This window comes from Haliaeetus albicilla, chromosome 18 (assembly GCF_947461875.1).
Source record: "Haliaeetus albicilla chromosome 18, bHalAlb1.1, whole genome shotgun sequence".
Lineage (NCBI taxonomy): Eukaryota > Metazoa > Chordata > Aves > Accipitriformes > Accipitridae > Haliaeetus > Haliaeetus albicilla.
Window position 1 is genome coordinate 489,098 of NC_091500.1, and position 18,540 is coordinate 507,637.

General features: G+C 67.0%; 1 protein-coding gene across 2 annotated transcripts in view; it reads right to left on the reverse strand.

Annotated features, from left to right (window-relative positions):
- The window catches only part of DNMT3A (DNA methyltransferase 3 alpha), a 47,753-nt gene that overhangs the window by 5,046 nt on the left and 24,167 nt on the right, over nt 1–18,540 (reverse strand). For both annotated transcript variants that reach the window (XM_069805387.1, XM_069805386.1), the window contains exons 5-17: nt 14,073–14,119; nt 13,200–13,346; nt 4,845–5,057; nt 4,572–4,730; nt 4,375–4,482; nt 3,624–3,780; nt 3,293–3,442; nt 3,023–3,067; nt 2,327–2,406; nt 2,027–2,139; nt 788–971; nt 606–690; nt 85–230 (exon numbers count right to left, since the gene is read on the reverse strand). In XM_069805387.1, the coding sequence (XP_069661488.1) occupies nt 85–230; nt 606–690; nt 788–971; nt 2,027–2,139; nt 2,327–2,406; nt 3,023–3,067; nt 3,293–3,442; nt 3,624–3,780; nt 4,375–4,482; nt 4,572–4,730; nt 4,845–5,057; nt 13,200–13,346; nt 14,073–14,119 (1,634 nt within the window). The remainder of the gene's footprint in view (nt 1–84; nt 231–605; nt 691–787; nt 972–2,026; nt 2,140–2,326; nt 2,407–3,022; nt 3,068–3,292; nt 3,443–3,623; nt 3,781–4,374; nt 4,483–4,571; nt 4,731–4,844; nt 5,058–13,199; nt 13,347–14,072; nt 14,120–18,540) is intronic.

The window sequence follows — 18,540 nt, forward strand, 5'->3', positions numbered from 1 at the left end:
CCAGTCCCGTCTTGGGGAGACAGAAGAGCTTTGGGGGGACACAGGGAGGGGGGAGCTGTGGGGGGACCGGCAGGCAGGACGTACGTGTTTCTGGGTGACATTTCGGACGTCCCCGACGTACATGATCTTGCCCTGGTGCCTCACCATGCCCACGGTGATGGAGTCCTCACACACCTCGGAGGCGATGTAGCGGTCCACCTGGATGCCCAGGTCCTTCAGCACCAGCAGGCCTGCGGGGAGCGGGGCTGGGGTGGGCAGCATGACGACAACGGCCCCCCCCTCCCCATCCCACCCGGGCAGCACCACCGTCCCCATGCCATCCCTCTGCTCTGTCCCCCACCAGCGTGGACCCCCCAGGGCCCAGGGCAGAGGAGACGGTGCAGACTGCCCACAGGAATACCCCGCCGGGGGTCCCACAGGCGGCACAGGTCTGTCCACCCACTGCTGACACCCCGATGGGTGCGGGACCCCCCCACCCCGAGGCCAGACAGTTGTGGGGTGCAGGCAGGCTGCTCACCCCACTCCCTTCTACCCCCCATACCGGTCCCAAACACACCCCAGGGAGGGTCCCTGTGGGGGCTGCCAGGCTGGGGACCCCCACCCACCTGTGGCAATGCCGTCGAAGAGCGAGAGCACCCGGATGGGCTTCCTCTTCTCGGCCGGCACCGGCGGGTACACCTTCGGTGGGTCCTGAAAGCCATGGGTGGTGGTCAGGTGGTGAGGGGGAACATGGGAGGCATCAGGGAGCCCGTCTGGGGCTGGGGGGTCCTTCCGCAGGGGCACTCACAAACTCCTGGTCGTGGTTGTTGGCGAAGAACATCTGGAGGCGCGAGGGCCAGTCCTCCCGCCGCCGCAGCAGCCCATAGACGCCCTTATGGCCACACATGTAGCAGTTCCAGGGATCCTCCTTGATGGCTGCCTGGGCCGCCCCCGGGCCCACCAGCAGGTCCACGCACTCCACGCAGAAGCACCTGGGAGAGCCAGGAGCCGGTGTCAGTGGTGGGGCTGGGTCCGGTGCCCCCTGGCAGCATCCCTGCTATGGGATGCTGGGGGGTGAGTGCAGGCAGCGGTGGGGGGACGGTGTCCCTGGCACGGCCGCGTTGTCTCAGCCAGCTGCACTGCCCCAGCGGGACCAAGGCCAGGCTGCGGCCACGTCCCTTGAAGACCAGTGGCAGGGAGGCACGCTGGGACCTGCCGCACTGCCCCAACCTCCGCCAGCCCCATGCAAAGACCTGCAGGTGGTACTTGTGGCATCATTGAAACCTCCCAGCCCCACACCAGGACTAGCATCACCAAAACCTCCCCAGCCCCATGTCAGGACTGGGGCATCACCAAAGCCCCACACTGGGACTGTGGTGCCACCAAAACCTCCCAGTCCCTTGCCAGGACTGGGGCACCACCAAAACCTCCCCAGCCCCGTACCGAGACTGGGGCATCACCAAAACGCCCCAGCCCTAAACCAGGACTGGCATCACCAAATTCCCATGCCAGGACTGGGGCACCACCGAAACATCCCCTGCTCCACATCAGACTGTAGAATCACCAAAACCTCCCCAGTCCCATACTGAGACTATGGCATCACCAAAACTTCCCAGCCCCATGCTGGGACTGGGATATTGCCACAACATCCCCCAGCCCCACACCAGGACCAGGGCATCACCAAAACCTCCCCAGCCTCATGCCAGGACTGAGGCATCACCAAAATGCCCCACTGGGACTGTGGCACCACCAAAACCTCCCAGTCCCATACTGAGACTGGCATCACCAAAATGTCCCAGTCCTAAACCAGGACTGGCATCACCAAAACCCCATGGCAGGACTGTGGCATTCCCAAAACCTCTCTAGCCCCATGCCAGGACTGCAGCATCACTGAAGCCTCCCAGCCCCACACCAGGACCGTGGCATCACTGAAACCTCCTCAGCCCCATGCCAGGACTGCAGCATCACTGAAGCCTCCCAGCCCCATGCCAGGACCATGGCATCACCAAAACCTCCCCAGCCCCGTGTCGAGATGGCAGCCCCTGACCTGCAGCAGTTGTTGTTGCCGCACATGAGCACCTCGCGGCCGCCGCAGCAGATGGTGCAGTAGGACTGGTAGCCATCATCGTCGTACTGGTATGCGCACTCCAAGAAGCAGTTCTGGGGGAGAGCCAAGGTGTGAGTGCGGTGCAGCACGGCCCGAGCCCTGTGCCGGGATGTTGCTGCGAGGGCACTGGGGCAGCTCCTGGCAGAGCAGCCTGGCAGGTAGATCTCCGGGACAGGCCGTTTGGGGGGACCCGGCTGTGCCCGCTTGCCTGGCGCTGGGGCTGCCTGTGCCACGCCGTACCTTGCAGTTTTGGCACATTCCTCCGATAAATAGAGGGTGCTCCAAGGTCACGTTGAGGCTCCCGCAGGAGATGCAGATGTCTGGGGACAGGAGGGGAGACGTTAGCCCCAGTCTCTGCCACCCTGGATCAGGGCAAGCCCAGCACACAGGGAGCAGCCTGACCCCAAGCAACGTCTTGCTGCCACCCCCAGCAAACGCTCATCTCCGTGTCTGGGTCACACCAGCTTAACTCCCCTGAGCCAGGGAGCGGCAGAGCCCAACCCCAAACTGCTGGTGCCACCGCGACAGCCACTGCGATATGTTGGGGACCAATCCTGGGGACAGTGTAGCAGGGCTCCCACCGCCTCCCCTTCCCTATCCTGCCCCCCAACAGCCACCCCCACCAGCCCTGCCTCGCTCCATGCCCAGGCTCAGCCCTTTCTGTGCTGGTGACCCCAGCCCCGTGCAGCGTCCCAAGGGTCCCCACCACCGTCCGGGGCAGTCCACTGTCACGCCTGCTGCTGTCCCTGCTGCCAGCCAGGCTGAGGGATGGGACAAGCCTGTCGTCTGGCCCTCCCTGCCCCTCCGAGCCCCCTCTGCCTCCCAGCTCTACAGCCAGAATTGGTGCCTGGCCGGGGAGGGACCCTCCACCCTGTCCCTGTCCCCGGGGAGCAGGATGTGTCTCAGCCCTGGAGCCGGGCACTGCCCCACACTCACCTTCGATGTTCCTGCATTTCTGCCGGACCTCGTAAACGAGCCGCTCTGGGGAGGGAGAGAGGTGTCAGGGCACTGGCCCTGCCCCAGCCAGGTCCCCGATGGAGAGGGAGACCTGGCCCAGAGCAGCTTTTGCCCCACAGCTCCTCCCCAGGGTGAGCACGGCCCTGCCGGCACCGGGACGGAGACCTGGCAGGGTCACAGCTGAGAAAAACCCGTGGAAGGTGGGTGGGTGGGCGGGTGCGGGGACATCCCTGACCCTCTGGGCAGTACCTCGGGTGCGTTCGTCGATGATCTCCTTGACCTTGGGCTTCTCTGTTGTGCTTTTCCTGGGTTTTTTGGCGGGCGGGGGCGGTGCATAGGCAGCTGCTTCTGGCTCTACCCACATCTCCGTGTAAACTTCTTTGTAGGGGTTTCGCTCCTCTGCAAGGGGCGCGTGGGGTCCCATCAGTGGGGTCCCGATGGCCCTGCACGCCCGCAGGGGGACCTGCCTGCCCCACGGCGCTTCCTCTGCCCAAGCCCACACCACCCCGGTGATGCCGGAGTCAATGGCCGAGGGTCCTGGGGGACACTCGCTAAGGCCACTCAGCCTCCCCCCACTCACCTTCGGGGGGCTCCAGGCCCTTGGGGCCGGAGGGCTGGAAGCCGCCCAGGGCCCACTCGATCATCTGCTTGTTCTGGATCTCCACCACCTTGGAGGTGTCCGTCTCGTCGTTTTCGGGGCACGCCGGGAAGATCTTCCCTGCTCTGCTGCTCGCCACCTGCCAGGGGAGCCGCAGGCCCGGCCATCATCCACCCACCCTGCTGAGGGGGTCCCCATCCTCAGACCCCTGCCCCAGCTGCTCCAGATGCTGCCCACTTTGCCCAGCCAGGCAGCCCCCAGCCCCAAAGGGACCTACACGGTCAGACTCCCCCACATTGTGCCACAAGAAACCCCCACACCTCCCAGCACTGCCAAGAGAGCCCCGGAAAGCCAGGACCTCCCCAGCATCACCCCACAAGGACTTCAGCAACTCCCCAGAGACCCCAAACTCCCCTATAGCTTCCCCAGCAGACCTCCAGACACCCTTGGCTAGGACAAGAGATTCCCAGACACCCCCAAGATGTCGCTTCCAGAGTCCCCTGGATCACCGACCCTTTTAAGAGACACCCTGGGCCCCCCAGGAAGCTGCTGGGTGCAGGAGGTGAAGCAGGGCCAGATCCTGGTGGGGCAGAGGGGCAGCTGCCTGCTCCCACACACCCTGTCCGGGGCTGGCAGGACGGACCCGCTTGGGCACCCATGTCCCCCCAGCCTCCCGGTGCTGGGGTCGGTGCCACCCCACAGCCGGTGCTGGTCTGCAGCCGCTGGTGCTCACCTGCAGCACCTCGTAGATGGCTTTGCGGTACATGGGCTGCTTGTTGTAGGTGGCCTGGTGGAAGGCGCTGGCAAAGGAGCTGAGCGGCAAGAGCTTCTCTACGCAGACCTGGGGGACGGGATGTGGCCGTGAGCCCGGGGGGACACACCTGGGGACAGAGGGGGCTGCCGGACCCCCACCTCATGGGTGCCACTTACCACCGAGAACTTGCCGTCCCCAAACCACATCACCCAGCGGGTGCCCTCGGCTGCCCGGCTCCGGCCCGTCATCCACCAGGAGACGATGCGCCCGGGCCACCAGGAGAAGCCGCGCAGCTTGCCCCACACCAGCTCGCCAATACCGAAGCCCCGGCCATCCTGTGCCGTGAGGAGACGGGAGGAAGGTCAGAGGCTGGTGGAGAAGGGGTGCCCGCGTCCCTGGGGGGCAGCAGCCCCACAAACCCCTCCATGCCCAGCCGGCCCTGCCCTCACCTCGTACTCAGGCTCGTCGTCAGCCGACTTGGAGGTGTTCTTGTCGACGGCATCGGCCACCACTGGCTCAGGCGTGGTGGCCACGTTGGGTGAGGCAGGGTCGGTGGGCTGCTGCGAGGCAGGGGGGCTGGCCTCCTCCTCCTTCTGGGGCTCTGCCCGCGGCGTCTCCTCCACCACGTTCATCACGGCGATCACCTTTGCCTTCTTCTCCGCCTGGGGAGGGGGGACACACCGATCAGGGCAGAGCTGTGGGGCATTGCTCACCCGGTGCCCTGACATGTGGGCAGGGGCAGGCAGGGGTGGGCAGGGTGCTTTGGGCCAGCCCGCCTGGGTGGGGGGCAAGCTCGGCAGTGCCACCCAGACCCTGGTATGGGTCTGGCAGCCCCCCAAAAGCCTCTCTGGGCAGCCGTGGACCCCTCAACCTGCACGGCCCTGCTACCCCCAGCCACCACCCCCCTGCCCCGTCCCCACAGGCTTGGGGTGCTCCCCTTAGTTCCCGTGCCTCAGTTTCCCTCTGTGGTCAGGAGGGGACAGCTTGGGGAGCATTGGCAAAGCTGCCGGGGGTGGCTCTGGGGGAAAAAGGTGTCAGCTGCCCCCCACCAAGGGGCTGCCCCTGCTCTGCCCCCCCCGGTGGACTGTCCCTGCTGCCCGCCTGGCTCCCCCAGGGGTACATCCCCCCAGGACACGGCCCTCGCCCCTCCAGCGACGCCAGTGGAGGGATGGCACTGGTGCTGGAGCCCTGGGCACCGTCCCAACCCCATCCCGGCCTGGGGGCTGGCCTGGTCCCCCCTGCCCAGCCTTGCTGCCATGCCAGGTCCCCTGTTCTGGCCTGCCCTCGACCCCTTCCCCTCCCTGAGGGCACAGCCCCCCAGGGCTTGTCCATGTCCCCTCGCCCCCGGCTCCTCTCTGCCCTGGAGCCCTCCCGGTCCCTCCTGCCCCCCCCCCCCAAAGCGCCTGCCCCGGCGGTGCAGCTCCATTCCCAGAGCACACCCCGCCCCCCCAGCACCCTCCACCTCCGTCCCGGGGCGCAGCACCGGGTCACCCGCTGCACCCATCCCGGGACACCCAGCACCCCCCGGACCCGTGTCACCCTTCTCCAGGTCGCCCGGTACCCCCCACCTCGGACCACCCCCTCCCCCCCGGTCCCGCGGCCCTCCCCTGCCCGGGCACCCGCTGTCCCCGGGCCGAGCGTGCTGAACTGCGCTGGCCGGGTCGGGCCGGGCCGGGCCACTAAACCCAGCGGTGCAGGGAAGCGCCGGGCTCAGCCGAGCCGAGCCGGGCCGGGCCGGGCCGTCCTCCCCGCGGTGGCCACCTACCCATGCGGGCTGGGCGCCGCGGCGGGCCGGACCGAGCCGAGCCGAGCCGAGCCGAACTGAGCCGAGCCAAGCCGGGCCGGACTGAGCCGAGCCGAGCCGGACTGAGCCGAGCCGGGTCGAGCTGAGCCGAGCCGGACTGAGCCGAGCCGAGCCGAGCCGGGTCGAGCCGAGCCGAGCCGGTCCGGTCCGGGCCGCGGGGGCAGGGCCGGCGGTTCTTTGTCTGGGATCCCCGGGTCACATGGTGCCTCCCGGCCCGGCTGGTTGGCTGCGGCGGGGAGGGGCCGCGCGGCGCCGAGGGGACAGCCCGGCTCGGCCCCCCCCGCCCGCGCCTCGGCCCAGCTCGGCTCCGCTCGGCGACTCGCTCGGCTCGGCTCGGCTCGGCGACTCACTCGGCTCGGCTCGGCCCCCTCGGCGACTCACTCGGCTCGGCTCGGTCCCGCTCGGCTCTCTCACCGTGGCCCGCTCCCGCTCGGCTCGGCTCCGGTGGCTCCCCGCGGTCCGGTCCCGTGCAGTCCCGGGCTCGGCTCCCCGGCCACCCCGGCACCTTCCTCCGCTCCCCAGGCCCGGACCCGCGGTCGGGGGGCAGCAGCGGGCTGGGCTGGGGCCGGGGGCGTTGCTCCACGCTCACCCGGCCGGGCCCGCTCGGTACTCACCGGCCCGGCGGCAGCGATCCCGTCCGGGCTGGGCTGGGGCGGCCTTCCCCGCCGCGGGGCCGCTCCGCGCCGCCTTTTGTCCGGGGGCCGCGGCACCCCCCCCCGGCCCCTTTGTACTGCAGAGCGGCGGGACGGGGCGGGGGGCGGCGGCGCCCCGGGGGGCCTCGCCCCGGCACGGCAGGAATCCGCCCGGGGGGCTCCGGCCCTGCCGGCCCCCCCACACCCTACCCCCGCCGGCCCAGTTCGCCCCAGTGGCAGACCAGCTGGGGACTGGCTGGCTGCTACGGGGTGGCACCGGCCCCGCTGCGCCAGTTCAGCCCGGTGCGGATGCTGGTCTGGAACCCCATTGCCCAGTTCAGCCCAGACACACACGGCACTGGTCTGGGACCCCGTCGCCCAGTTCACCCATTGGCACACACCGACGCGGCACTGGTCTGGCAACACGTCACCCAGTTCACCCACTGGCACACACCGACCAACATGGCACTGATCTGGGACCCCATCACCCAGTTCAGCCCAGACACACACAGCACTGGGCTGGGACTCCATCAACCAGTTCATCCATTGGCACACACCAACACGGCACTGGTCTGGGACTGTCACCCAGTTCATCCATTGGCACACACTGACATGGCACTGCTCCGGGACCCCATCACCCAGTTCACCCATTGGTACACACCGACGCGGCACTGGTCTGGCAACATGTCACCCAGTTCACCCATTGGCACACACCGATGCGGCACTGGTCTGGGACCCCATCACCCAGTTCAGCCCAGACACACACAGCAGTGGTCTGGGACCCCACCACCCTGTTCACCCATTGGCACACACCGACGCGGCACTGGTCTGGGACCGTCACCCAGTTCATCCATTGGCACACACTGACATGGCACTGCTCCGGGACCGTCACCCAGTTCATCCATTGGCACACACTGACATGGCACTGCTCCGGGACCGTCACCCAGTTCATCCATTGGCACACACCGATGCGGCACTGGTCTGGGACCCCATCACACAGTTCAGGCCAGACACATGGCACTGGTCTGGGACCCCATCGCCCAGTTCACCCATTGGCACACACCGACGCAGCACTGGTCTGGCAACACGTCACCCAGTTCACCCATTGGCACACACTGACATGGCACTGCTCCGGGACCCCATCACCCAGTTCAGCCCAGACACACACAGCACTGGGCTGGGACTCCATCAACCAGTTCATCCATAGGCACACACCGATGAGGCACTGATCTGGGACCACATCGCCCAGTTCAGCCCAGACACACACAGCAGTGGTCTGGGACCCCACCACCCTGTTCACCCATTGGCACACACTGACGCGGCACTGATCTGGGACCGTCATCCAGTTCATCCATTGGCACACACTGACATGGCACTGCTCCGGGACCCCATCACCCAATTCAGGCCAGACACATGGCACTGGTCTGGGACCCCATTGCCTAGTTCAGCCCAGACACACACGGCACTGGTCTGGGACCCCATCACCCAGTTCAGCCCATTGGCACACACCAACATGGCACTGGTCTGGGACCCCATCACCCAGTTCAACCCAGACCCACACAGCAGTGGTCTGGCACATCACCCAGTGGTGATGTTCAGCCCGTCCACACACACCGACACTAGTACTGGCCTGGTCTGGACTCAGCTGTCCCAGTTCAGGCCAGCCTGCAGCCCCAGTGGCACCCCGAGTCTGGAGCCATGGCAGACCGACACCAGGATGGTGGGCTCACCGGGACAGGCTGCCCCTGCCAGCGGCTGCCGAGGCATTCGGGGGGGCAGGTACTGTCCTCGTCACCCCTGGCCCCATAGAGGAGCTGCAGCCACGTGGAGAGCTGGACACCCCAAAATACATCCCCTACTGACTGCCTGCCCCACGGCACATTCCGCAACAGCGGGATGTGCCACGCATGTCCCTGAAGAGCCAGATGTCCCAACACACGAGAGCCGACGCACCCCAAAGCAGGTTCCCCCCACTCCGGACCCCCCAAGGCACAGCCCTGAGCACTCAGACACCCCCCCAGCAGCCAGATGCCCCATGAGATGTCTTCAGTGGTGGGCAGGACAAAGGCCGGGCAGGCGGCACGGCCGGCTGCAGCCGCAGGGGCTTTGCTGGTGTCATGAGGACGAGGCGGCAGCACCAGCTGCCCTGGCAGCAGCCTGTCACCCGTGGGCTCCACCATGTCCCCTCTCCTTCCCCATAGCTGGCGGCAGGCAGGGTCAGGGCCCCGTGGGACCCCCGGGTGGGAGGCTGGGCACCGAGCTGCTCGGGGGCTCAGGCAGGGTGCTGCGGGGTGCTGGCTCGAGCCCTTCTGCAGCACCCAGGCTGCAGGGCGCAGGACCGAGCTGCAGGGTGCCAGTGTTGCCCTCCTGGCATGGTGGAGTGTTTTAGGGAGGGAGTTTTTCACCGATGCCAAGCAGAGCAAGGAGCCCAGGTGGGAGCTGCAGTTGCAGCCCCGGGCTGCAGTGGGACATGCTTGGGGTGTCCGGCACCCCAGGACAGACCGTGCCAGCACCCCGGCAGGCACCGCTGCCCCCACTGCCCTCCCTGCCAGCCCTGGGGCAGGGGGCGGTCCCCGAGGGTCCCCGGGCAGGCAGTGTCCTGCGGAGTGGTGGCTCCTGAGCTCCAGGACCCTTTTGTGTTGCAGAGTAGAGAGACAAAGGGGTGGATGGCTGTCACCCCCAGGCATGGGGCTGCCCCCCAGGTGGGAGGGCTGTGGGGCTGGGAGGGGGGATGGAGGCAGACCCCTCCTGCCCTGCGAACACCCCATCCTGCCCAAGGGGTGCCGGGGCCGACGGGATGGTACCTCGGCCAAACCGCCTCGCCCAAGGGAGGCCCCTTGGGATCCCAAACACCAGGAGGTGAGCAGCACCGGCCCCTCGGCATCACAGTGGGGTGTCGCAGCCCACGGGCACCCTGTCCCCTCCACCACCTCTTGGCCGTGCCAGAGCAACAAAGCTGCTTTGGGGACCTGGAATAAAATGATCTGGACACCAATCACCCCTGGCCAGAGGAGATTCCCGCTGGGGGGGGTGCTTCTGCTTTGTCCTCGGGGAGAGGCAAGAGTCCAGCGAGAGGCAGGAAATCTCCCATCCACCGGTCGTTAAAACAGAGATAAGCTGGATCTCCATCCAGACAATCAACCCAACCGCCAGCTCTCCTGCCCTTGGGCCACAGGCAGCTCTGCCCAGCCCCTGCCCCGTTCCTGTTCCTGCCATACCTCCACCCCCATCCCCTGCCCCATCCCCATCCTCATTCCCACCTCACCTCCATCCCCTGCTCCATCCTCATCCCCACCCCCATCTCCATCCCTACTCCCTGTCCTTGCCCCTGCTCCACCCTTGTCCCCACCCCCATCCTCATCTCCATCCCCATTCCCTGTCCTTGCCCCATCCCCATCTTCATCTTCATCCCATCCCCATCTCCATCCATTGTCCCTGCCCCATCCCATCCCGGTCCTCATCTCCATTTCCATCTCCTGTCCCTGCCTCATCCCCATCCCATTCCCATATCTATCTTCATCCCATCTCCATCCTCTGCCCCTGCCCCATCCCCAGCCCTGCCCCACGGCTGGCACAGGGTTAGGTGTGCACAGCCGACACCAGGGCCCAGCTGAGGGTGTCCTAGCAGGGATGGGCAAGGGCCAGCACCTAGACCTGTACGTTACTCCTCCGGCTGCAGCCCTGGGGCTGGCGAGCGGCAGTGATGGCCCTCAGAGGCTATGCGGGGTGAGGAAGAGGAGGGAAGGCTGGAGGGGGCCAGGCTGCCCCTGTCCCCGCTGCAGCAGGGCTGGTGACCCCAGCCAAGCTGCTGGGACCTTGCCAGGCAGCCTCTGCCCCCCCCCCAAAACAGCACTGGCGTGCTGGTGCACGGGCAGTGGGTGTCCCTGCCGTGGCGGGCACGGGTCTGTGCTTGCCACATGGTGGGGGAAGCCCCAGCACCGTCCCGGGATGAGGAGCGGCCATGCCTGGCCGATGGGATGCCACCAGCCTGCTACACTCGCTAAAAATACACCCCAGAGGTGACTGATTACAGGTTTGGGGACCTCCGCAAAGGAAATAGCCGGTGCTGAAGGGCTCCAGTTTGGCGAGACAAGGCAGGGCTGGTGCTGGCGCCAGGCAGGTTTGCCAGGCATGGGGGGCTGTGCCGTGGGGGCCCCTTCCTGGGAAGGGGTTCTGTCCCCCAGCCCTCTGGGTCCTCAGCACCCCCAAAGGAGCAAACCCCTTCGGGGCACGGCCAGTGCTGTATGGGAGCACGGCCAGCACTGCGTCCAGCACGGGAAGCTCACCGGAGCAGGGGGCAAGGTCAAGGATCCCCCCTGTGATGGAGCCACATGGGCTGTGGGTGGCATGTCCCGTCCCCCATCCCCGGGGACCTCATCGCTGACACCACCAGCAAGTGACAATTGGTGCTGGGTGTGCAGCTCGCAGGCGGTTGTCAGCTGAGATCGGGGGCAAAAGGCCGATCCAGCCTGAAAACATTTCAGGCTTTCTCCCCGTAATGAAAAGAAAACACTTATTCTTATTAGAAAAATAAAAGAATTAAACGCGGCTAAATTCAGCATTGTTTGAGAATGAGAGACTCCTCAAAAGAAGTATTTTGATTTTTTTTAGCATTTTTTCCCAATTATTTTTGGCTGACGAGCGATTCTGGCTGACCTGAATCTGCATTTGTTTTGGCGAGTGAACCATGTGTTGGAAAATTGTTACTCGGCAGCTGCAACTACCAACCTCCCCGGCTGTGCCGAGCTGCGGTTTGCCCCGCATGCTTGGCACGACACAGCATGGCCGGCAGCTGCCTGCACTGGCCGGCACGCAACGCAGGCAGGAGTGGGGGGTTGCGAGGCTGGGCACCACCGGGGTAGCCACCGCTGGCCCATGGCCAGAGCCCATGGTGCAGGGGTCTGTCCGTGGCACTGCTGGCAGCAGCTGCAGTGCTGCTGGTGGCCAGAGTGCGGCCGCACCGGGGCTGCGCAGCTCTGTGGCTGCAGGCAAACGCCTGCATCGCTGGTGCCCCCCATGCCGGGCAGGGGAAGCAAACCATGACCATGACCACGCGCTTGGCAAACCCCAACTCCAGGCATGCAGCCCACCTGTGCCCGGGGGTGCCCACCCCGGCCAGGACACCCCCCAGGACACCCGCCGGCTCCACCAGCCCACCCTGTGCCTGGCTAAACCTCTGCCCGTGGGCAGCAGCCGCACGCAGACCCTGGGTGCAGCTGTGACTCCCCCCCATCCCTGGCTGCCAGCCCCTCCCAGGGTGGCGGGACCCCCTGTGCCCATGCCGACCACCCCGGGAGGAGCCGATCCACGAAATCCACTGGCACAGCCACCCCGGCCGTGACAGCCATGCCCTGTGCCCTATGGGGATGGCCTGGCTGTGCCAGCCAATGCCCTGTGGGATGCTCCGGCCGTGCCAGCCTCCCCCTGCCCCTGCATGGTGCCAGCATGACGGCGCTCGGCAGCGCGGGGCTATAAATAGTGCTGGGGGGGTGGCGGTGGCGCGAGGGGACCTGTTGCCAGGGAGACTCGCTGGCATCGGGGGACGACGCGGAGAACAGGGCGAGGCGGGAGCGGTGGGGATGTCGGTGGGGATGCCAGTGGGGACGGGACCACCGGGGCGCCCGCAGAGCCCCTGCCCCACAGGACCCCCCTGAGTGGCTGTTGGCACCATGGCCTGCCCGCAGCCCTGCGCCTGCGCCACAGCCGGGGCTCCCGCCGCCCCTCAGCCTCCCGCCGCTGCCCTCGGCTTGGCTGATTTCGGCTGCGTCACGGCGCGCGCTGGTTCCCTGGGAAACCGACAGGAACGGCACATCCCTCGGCACATGCCACGGAAGGGCCCCATGCCGCCTGCACCGGCAGGCTCCCTGCACTGGTGGCTGCGCACACTGGGCCCCTGGTCCCTGGCTTATGGTGGCCCCCGGCAGGGGGCACAGGCATGAGAAGTGAAGCTGCCTGCCACGGTGCAAATACTGGGTGCAGGCAGGGCAGCGGCACTGCCGCAGCGGTCCCACGGGGAGTGCCCGCTCCGCTGCCAGCCCCACGGCATGGCACGGCACAAGCCAGGGTGCCCCGCGGGGGGGGGCTGCCCGCCTACGCCCCCACCCTGTGCTGACCACCCCTCATGCAGCCGGTCACCCTGGCACTGCCGGCGACCGGCGGAGTGCTCTGCGCGTGCCATTTTGCTGGAGCTCTGCCTGCTGTCGTTAGCGATGCTGCAATTCGCTGTGGGAGCCTTTGAGACAGCTAGACACTGTGGGGCTTGGGGTGCTAGAACCAAGCAGCACCACGCAGCCCGCCCTGTCCTGGCATCACCGCCACGCTGTGGTGTCCCCCCTCCCTGCTCACTCCAGTGGCATCCAGCTCCTTACCTCCCTCTTCCAACGGGCCAGCCACTCGTCCCGCTTCCTCTTGCTGATGTAGTAGGGGTCTCCGGCCTGGAAGGTGTGCCGCTGCATGGGCCGCTGCCGCAGGCTCGACTCCCAGCCCAGCCCGCCACGCAGCCGCCCGCGGGAGCCCTGCCGCCGGAGGAAGAGAGGGGAGGCTGAAGGCCACAGCTCCAGCGCTGCCGCGGGCACCAGGAACGGCATCATGGCGGGAGCCGTGGCCTGGGACAGGCAGGGCTCTTGGGGGCAGAGGGGAGGACGGGGGACAGAGCGGAGCTGCTCGGGGGGGCTGGAGGTGGGCACCCCGCTTGCACATGCTGGGACTGGCCAGGGGAGACGGGCACGGGGGACACTGCCTGCATGGGTGCACACACGTGTGCAAATGCATACATGCTCTGGCCCACATCTGCACCAGGACTGGGCATCATGCCGTGGCTGGCTGCACCTTGGCGGGTGCTGTCGGCACCGTCCCGGGCATGGATCTGCCCCAGGCTGACATGCTCTGCCTGGGCACCTGGGGGAGGCGTGGAGTCAGCCTGGGCTGTCCCATGGGCTGGATGGAGGGGGGTTCACCAGCCTGGCCACAGCTCGGTGTCGTCTGGTCCCCAGCACAGAAGCAAGTGCTGCCCGGAACCCGGCTGTGTCGGGGTGCAGGGTCTTTTTTTTTCGACCCCCATCCCGCTGGGACCCCCCCCCTTGCAGCTCCCCCATGGCTGCTGGCACCAAGGGACCGGAGGGTGCCGGTTCCCGCAGGCATGGGGAGCACCGTGCTGACCGGTGGGCTGCAGGGCCATACCCGTCTCCTGCAGGTGCCTCGGTGCAGCCCCCAGTGGGAACCTGGCCCCGGGACATACTTGCCTCCATTTTCAGGGTGTCGAAGTTGTTTTCTTCCTTCTCTTCCTTGCCTGCACACAGAACAGAGAGGAGCCATCAGCTGGGGGGGATCAGCTCGGTGCTATGGGGCAGGGCACCTGGGCCCCCGCAGGGGAGAAGGGAGCCCACCTGGGACCCCCCAGCCCGGCTGGGGGCCGGCTTTGGGCCGGGGAAGGGCACCCATCGCCGCTGTGCGAGGCCTGGGCCGTGCTCCCCGGGGGACGCCGGCTGCTGGGATGTGAGCTGGCTGCTTCCGCGCCCCCTCCCCGCACCCCAGCTGGGGGGTCTGGGGGAGCAGCCCCCGCTGGGGCTGGAGCAGGCAGGGGAAGCGCGCGGAACCCCGCTGGCTTCCTGTGCTATCGGCACATCTCGCACGCTGCAGGTACGCGCCGAGCCGCTGCCAGGAAAGTGGATAAAAATAACACCGACCGTTTCTGGGGTTGCAAACCTCCGCGCACCCTGAGCTGCTGGGGGCTGGGGCCAAGCGGGGGCAGCCGGGCCAGAGCATGGGGTGTGCCGGCGGGCACGTGTGGGGGCACCCACCCACCCATGCCTCGTCATGGGCACCGCTGGGGCCGGTGGGTCCCTGTGCCGGGAAGGGGACCTCCATCCTGGGCGCCAGCATCCCTCCGCGCTTTGCCCTGGCTACTGGGTGCTGGCCGGCCCGGCACAGACCTGGGCTGCAGGGGAGGGGCTCAGCTGGGACCCCCGGTGCCCCCTTGCCGGCTGAACATGCGCCCTGTTTTGCTGCAATGTCCCCCAGGTCCTGGGGCTGTGCCGCAGCCACGGCCCCCCCGGACGCCCACCCAGCCCCACGTGACACCCAGACAGTCCCTCGCAGCCAGCACATGGGGACCAGACCCCTCCATGGCAGCCAGCCCCCACCCCAGAAGCAGTGAGGCCCGAGCAGGAGAGCAGCCAAGAGCCCTGCTCCGAGTGCTGGCAGACAGCAAGGGACACTGGGGACACGAGCTTTCTGGCTCCATACTGAGGGTAGGAGTGTGTGCATGCCCTGGGGGTGCCTGGGCAACCTGTCCTCCCAGTCCTGCCCACAGGCACCGGGATCTCACTTGGGGAAACTGAGGCACAGGAGAGGGGACCTGGCCTGTTCTGAGATGCTCGTCCCCTCTGTCACTGGGTCCAGCAACCCAGGCACTGGAACTGGCCAAACTGGAGGCACCGAACAAACTGGGGACATGCAGCCTGTGTCCCCCCACCCCTCTGCCGCCCTGCTTGCTGCATGGCTGGGCGGTGCAGAGCCCAGCACCGGGCCACAACTGGTGCCAGGGCTGCCGCAGCGCCTTCCTGCGACAGGCTGCAGTGGCCCCGCTATCCCACACATGCCTGGCACGGATGCGGCTCGGCAAAGACCCCGGCCTCAGCTCCTGCCCATCCCAGCACCCCACAGCAGTGCTGTACCGCATGCTCTCTGCCGGCCCGCTGCACCGACGGGCCAGGATGCAGTTACCGACTGACGACAGGATCCTGCCCGAGACCTTCCTCCACTGGGGATTTTGGCAGGGATGGGACTTGGGGGGACAGCGAAGGGGTGCAGAGCTGATGGAGTGGCTGGTAAGTTGTGCTTGGGCAGCGCTGGAAGAGCAGGTCGTGGGCCCCACGCCGGGTCAGAGGGGCAGTGTGAGGTGAAAAGCCAGCGTGGGAGGAGAAGGAAGCAGTGAGGGAGGCAGGAGCGCTGGATGAGGGGGTGAAGGATGCCCGGGAGAGCCCTCTGGCCAGCTGGGCACGAGGCAGGAGGAGCTGAAGGACCAAGGAGCGGAGGAGGATCTGGCAGGAGCCAAGCCTGTCGCTGGAAGGTGACAATGCCGCTGCTAACCTTAGCGCAGACATGGCTGAAGTGCTGGAAATGGCGTCTAGGGAAGGGAGCGAGCTCCCGGTGGCTCTCATGGCTCCCCCAGACAGTCTCTGGGTACCACCAGGTACCACTTCGACACTGTCACCCGGGGACTCGCCCTGAGGCTGGTGGAGGAGCCTTGGAGCAGCGCTGGACACTGGCTGTGTTTGCAGGAAAGCGCCAGAGAAGGGAGGGCAGGGAAGAGCCTCTGGATGATCAGAAAGCGCCTGCCTGGCAGGAATACAGGCAGCTGCTGCTCTCCCCGCGCGGTGAGAAGAGCAGGAGGATGAGCACCATGCACAGGGGCCCCGTGGGCAGGTCACGCTGCGAGAGGATGGGCTCTGTAATGCCATGGGGAAAGGGCTGAACACCAGCCTGAGGCTGGAAGGTGAAGCCTGACCTGCTCACGGCACCCACATTAATGGTACCCACGTTCACGCACCGTGCTCAAGGCACCGTGCTCGTGCTCGTGCCTGTGCCTGCTGCTGCCGGCCTCTGAATGCGGAGCTCTGCTGTGCATGGGAGCCGGTAGCAGGGCACCCCCAGGGCTGTCTTCTCCCCACTCCACACCGGTCCCGCCGTCAGGGCGTGCTGCGCTGACCCACCCTGGCTCAGCCCATCTGGTCCAGCTCCCCTCGGCCGCCACGGCCAGCCTGGCGCTGGGGCTGCACCATGACCCACGTCTGACCACGGCATGCCCAGCCCAGCAAGCTCTCCCGACCATCTGTACCGCGCTGCCAGCTACGGCTTCTCCGCTCCCTCAGCTGCCTGCTCTGTGCCTCGTGACTGCAGTAGCATCTGCATTGCTTGTCTCCATCCCCAGCCCTGCCTCATCCATCTCCATCCAAGCCCTGCCTCATCCGTCTCCATCCCAGCCCTGCCTCTCCCAGCTTCAACCCAGCTTTGCCTCTCCCTGCTCCATCCCACCCTTTCCTTGCTTGTCTCCATCCCTGGGCCAGCATGGCTGGCAGTAAGTCTCTGTGCTCATCTGGGTCGAGAAGCCCCCAAGAGCCAGAGCCTGACCCCCAACTCATTCTCACCCCGTTTCTGCTCTGCAATGCCCCACGGTGCCAGTGCTGTGACACCCCAGCTCCGTGCCCCCTCTGCTGCCAGCTGTCTGTGCCCTGCTGTGGGGAGAGCACAGCCCCCCATCATGGCTGGTCCAAGCTGCCCCATCCCACCGCCTGGCACCTCCTGGCCAAGAGGGACGGTGGCAGCGGGGCCACAGGCCGGTGTGTGCCCGGGGGGGGCAGCTGGGGCCAGTGCTGGGCTCCCCCACGGCCTGTGCCGGAGCCAGGCATCCCTCTCCGGCTGCAGAGAGCAGAGCTGCTCCTGCCTGTGAGCAGCCGCAGGCAGGGAAGGTGCTGAGGAGGTGGGGGAAAGCCTGTCCCCGGTGAGTGGCAGCTCTGCTGGGGCCAGGAGCCAGCAACAGACACCGCGCGGCCCTGAGAAGCCTGGTCCCCGCGGGGGCCCTGGCAAGCAGCACACCAGTGTGCTGTGCCCACTGCACCGTGGCACCTCGACCCTGCCCAGGAGCATGGGCACAGCTGGGCAGCACATGGGGCTGGCATAAGCCGGGGAGCGGGTGCTCTTATGTCCACAATCCTGAGGTCTGCAGGGGAGCCGTGGGTCTTGCAGCAGGCGGGGGAGGGCAGGGCTGGGAGCCCTCCCCAAGCTGCACACACAGACCTGCACTCACGATCACGGACACAACGCACCCACGGACCGGTGGGGGCCGGGCCCCACTGGGGTCCCCCCATCCAGCCCCCTGCCCCGGCTGGGCAACCCGGAGCCGCTGCCCAGGACCATGACCAGAGTCTCCAGGGACAGAGACCCCCCCCCACCGCCCTGGGCAGCCTGTGCCAGTGTCACCCTCACACTGAGGAGTGTGCCCCGGGGGGCCAGAGGGACCCTCCCAGGGTCCGGTTTGTGCCTGTTGCCTCTGGTCATGATACTGGGCACCACTGGAAGAGCCTGGCTCCGTCCTCTCTGCACCCTCCCTGCAGGCATTTATAGACATGGATTCATTCCTCCTGAGCCTGCTCTGCTCCAGGCTGAGCAGTCCCAGTCCCCTCAGCCTTTCCCCACAGCAGAGTTGCTCCAGTCCTTCAGCGTCGTGGTGGCCCCTCACTGGACCCTCTCCAGTCTGTCCACGTCCCTCTTGTACTGGGGAGCCCAGCACTGGACCCAGGACTCCCAGGGTGGCCTCCTCAACCAGCAGGCAACACTCCTAACGCAGCCCAGGATGCCATTTGCCTTCATTGCACAAGGACCCGCTGCGGCCTCGCGCTTGGCTTGGTGTCCACTGGGACCCCCAGGGCCTTCTCTGCTGAGCTGCTCTCCAGCCTGGTCCATCCCCAGCACATGCTGCTGCCTGGTGCTGATCCTCAGCGCAGCGCTGAGCCCGCTGCCTTGCACGCTCTGCGCAATGCCCAGAGCAGCACCGGCACCACAGCCGGCACCTCCTCGGCACCACGTCAGCGTGGCCCCAGGACCGCACCATGCATGCATCTACTGCTCTGCCCCTGGCACATGCAGGGCTGCCATGCGAAGCGGCACAAGCACCGGCGGCGGCAGGCATGCTCTGGGGCAGGCTCGCAT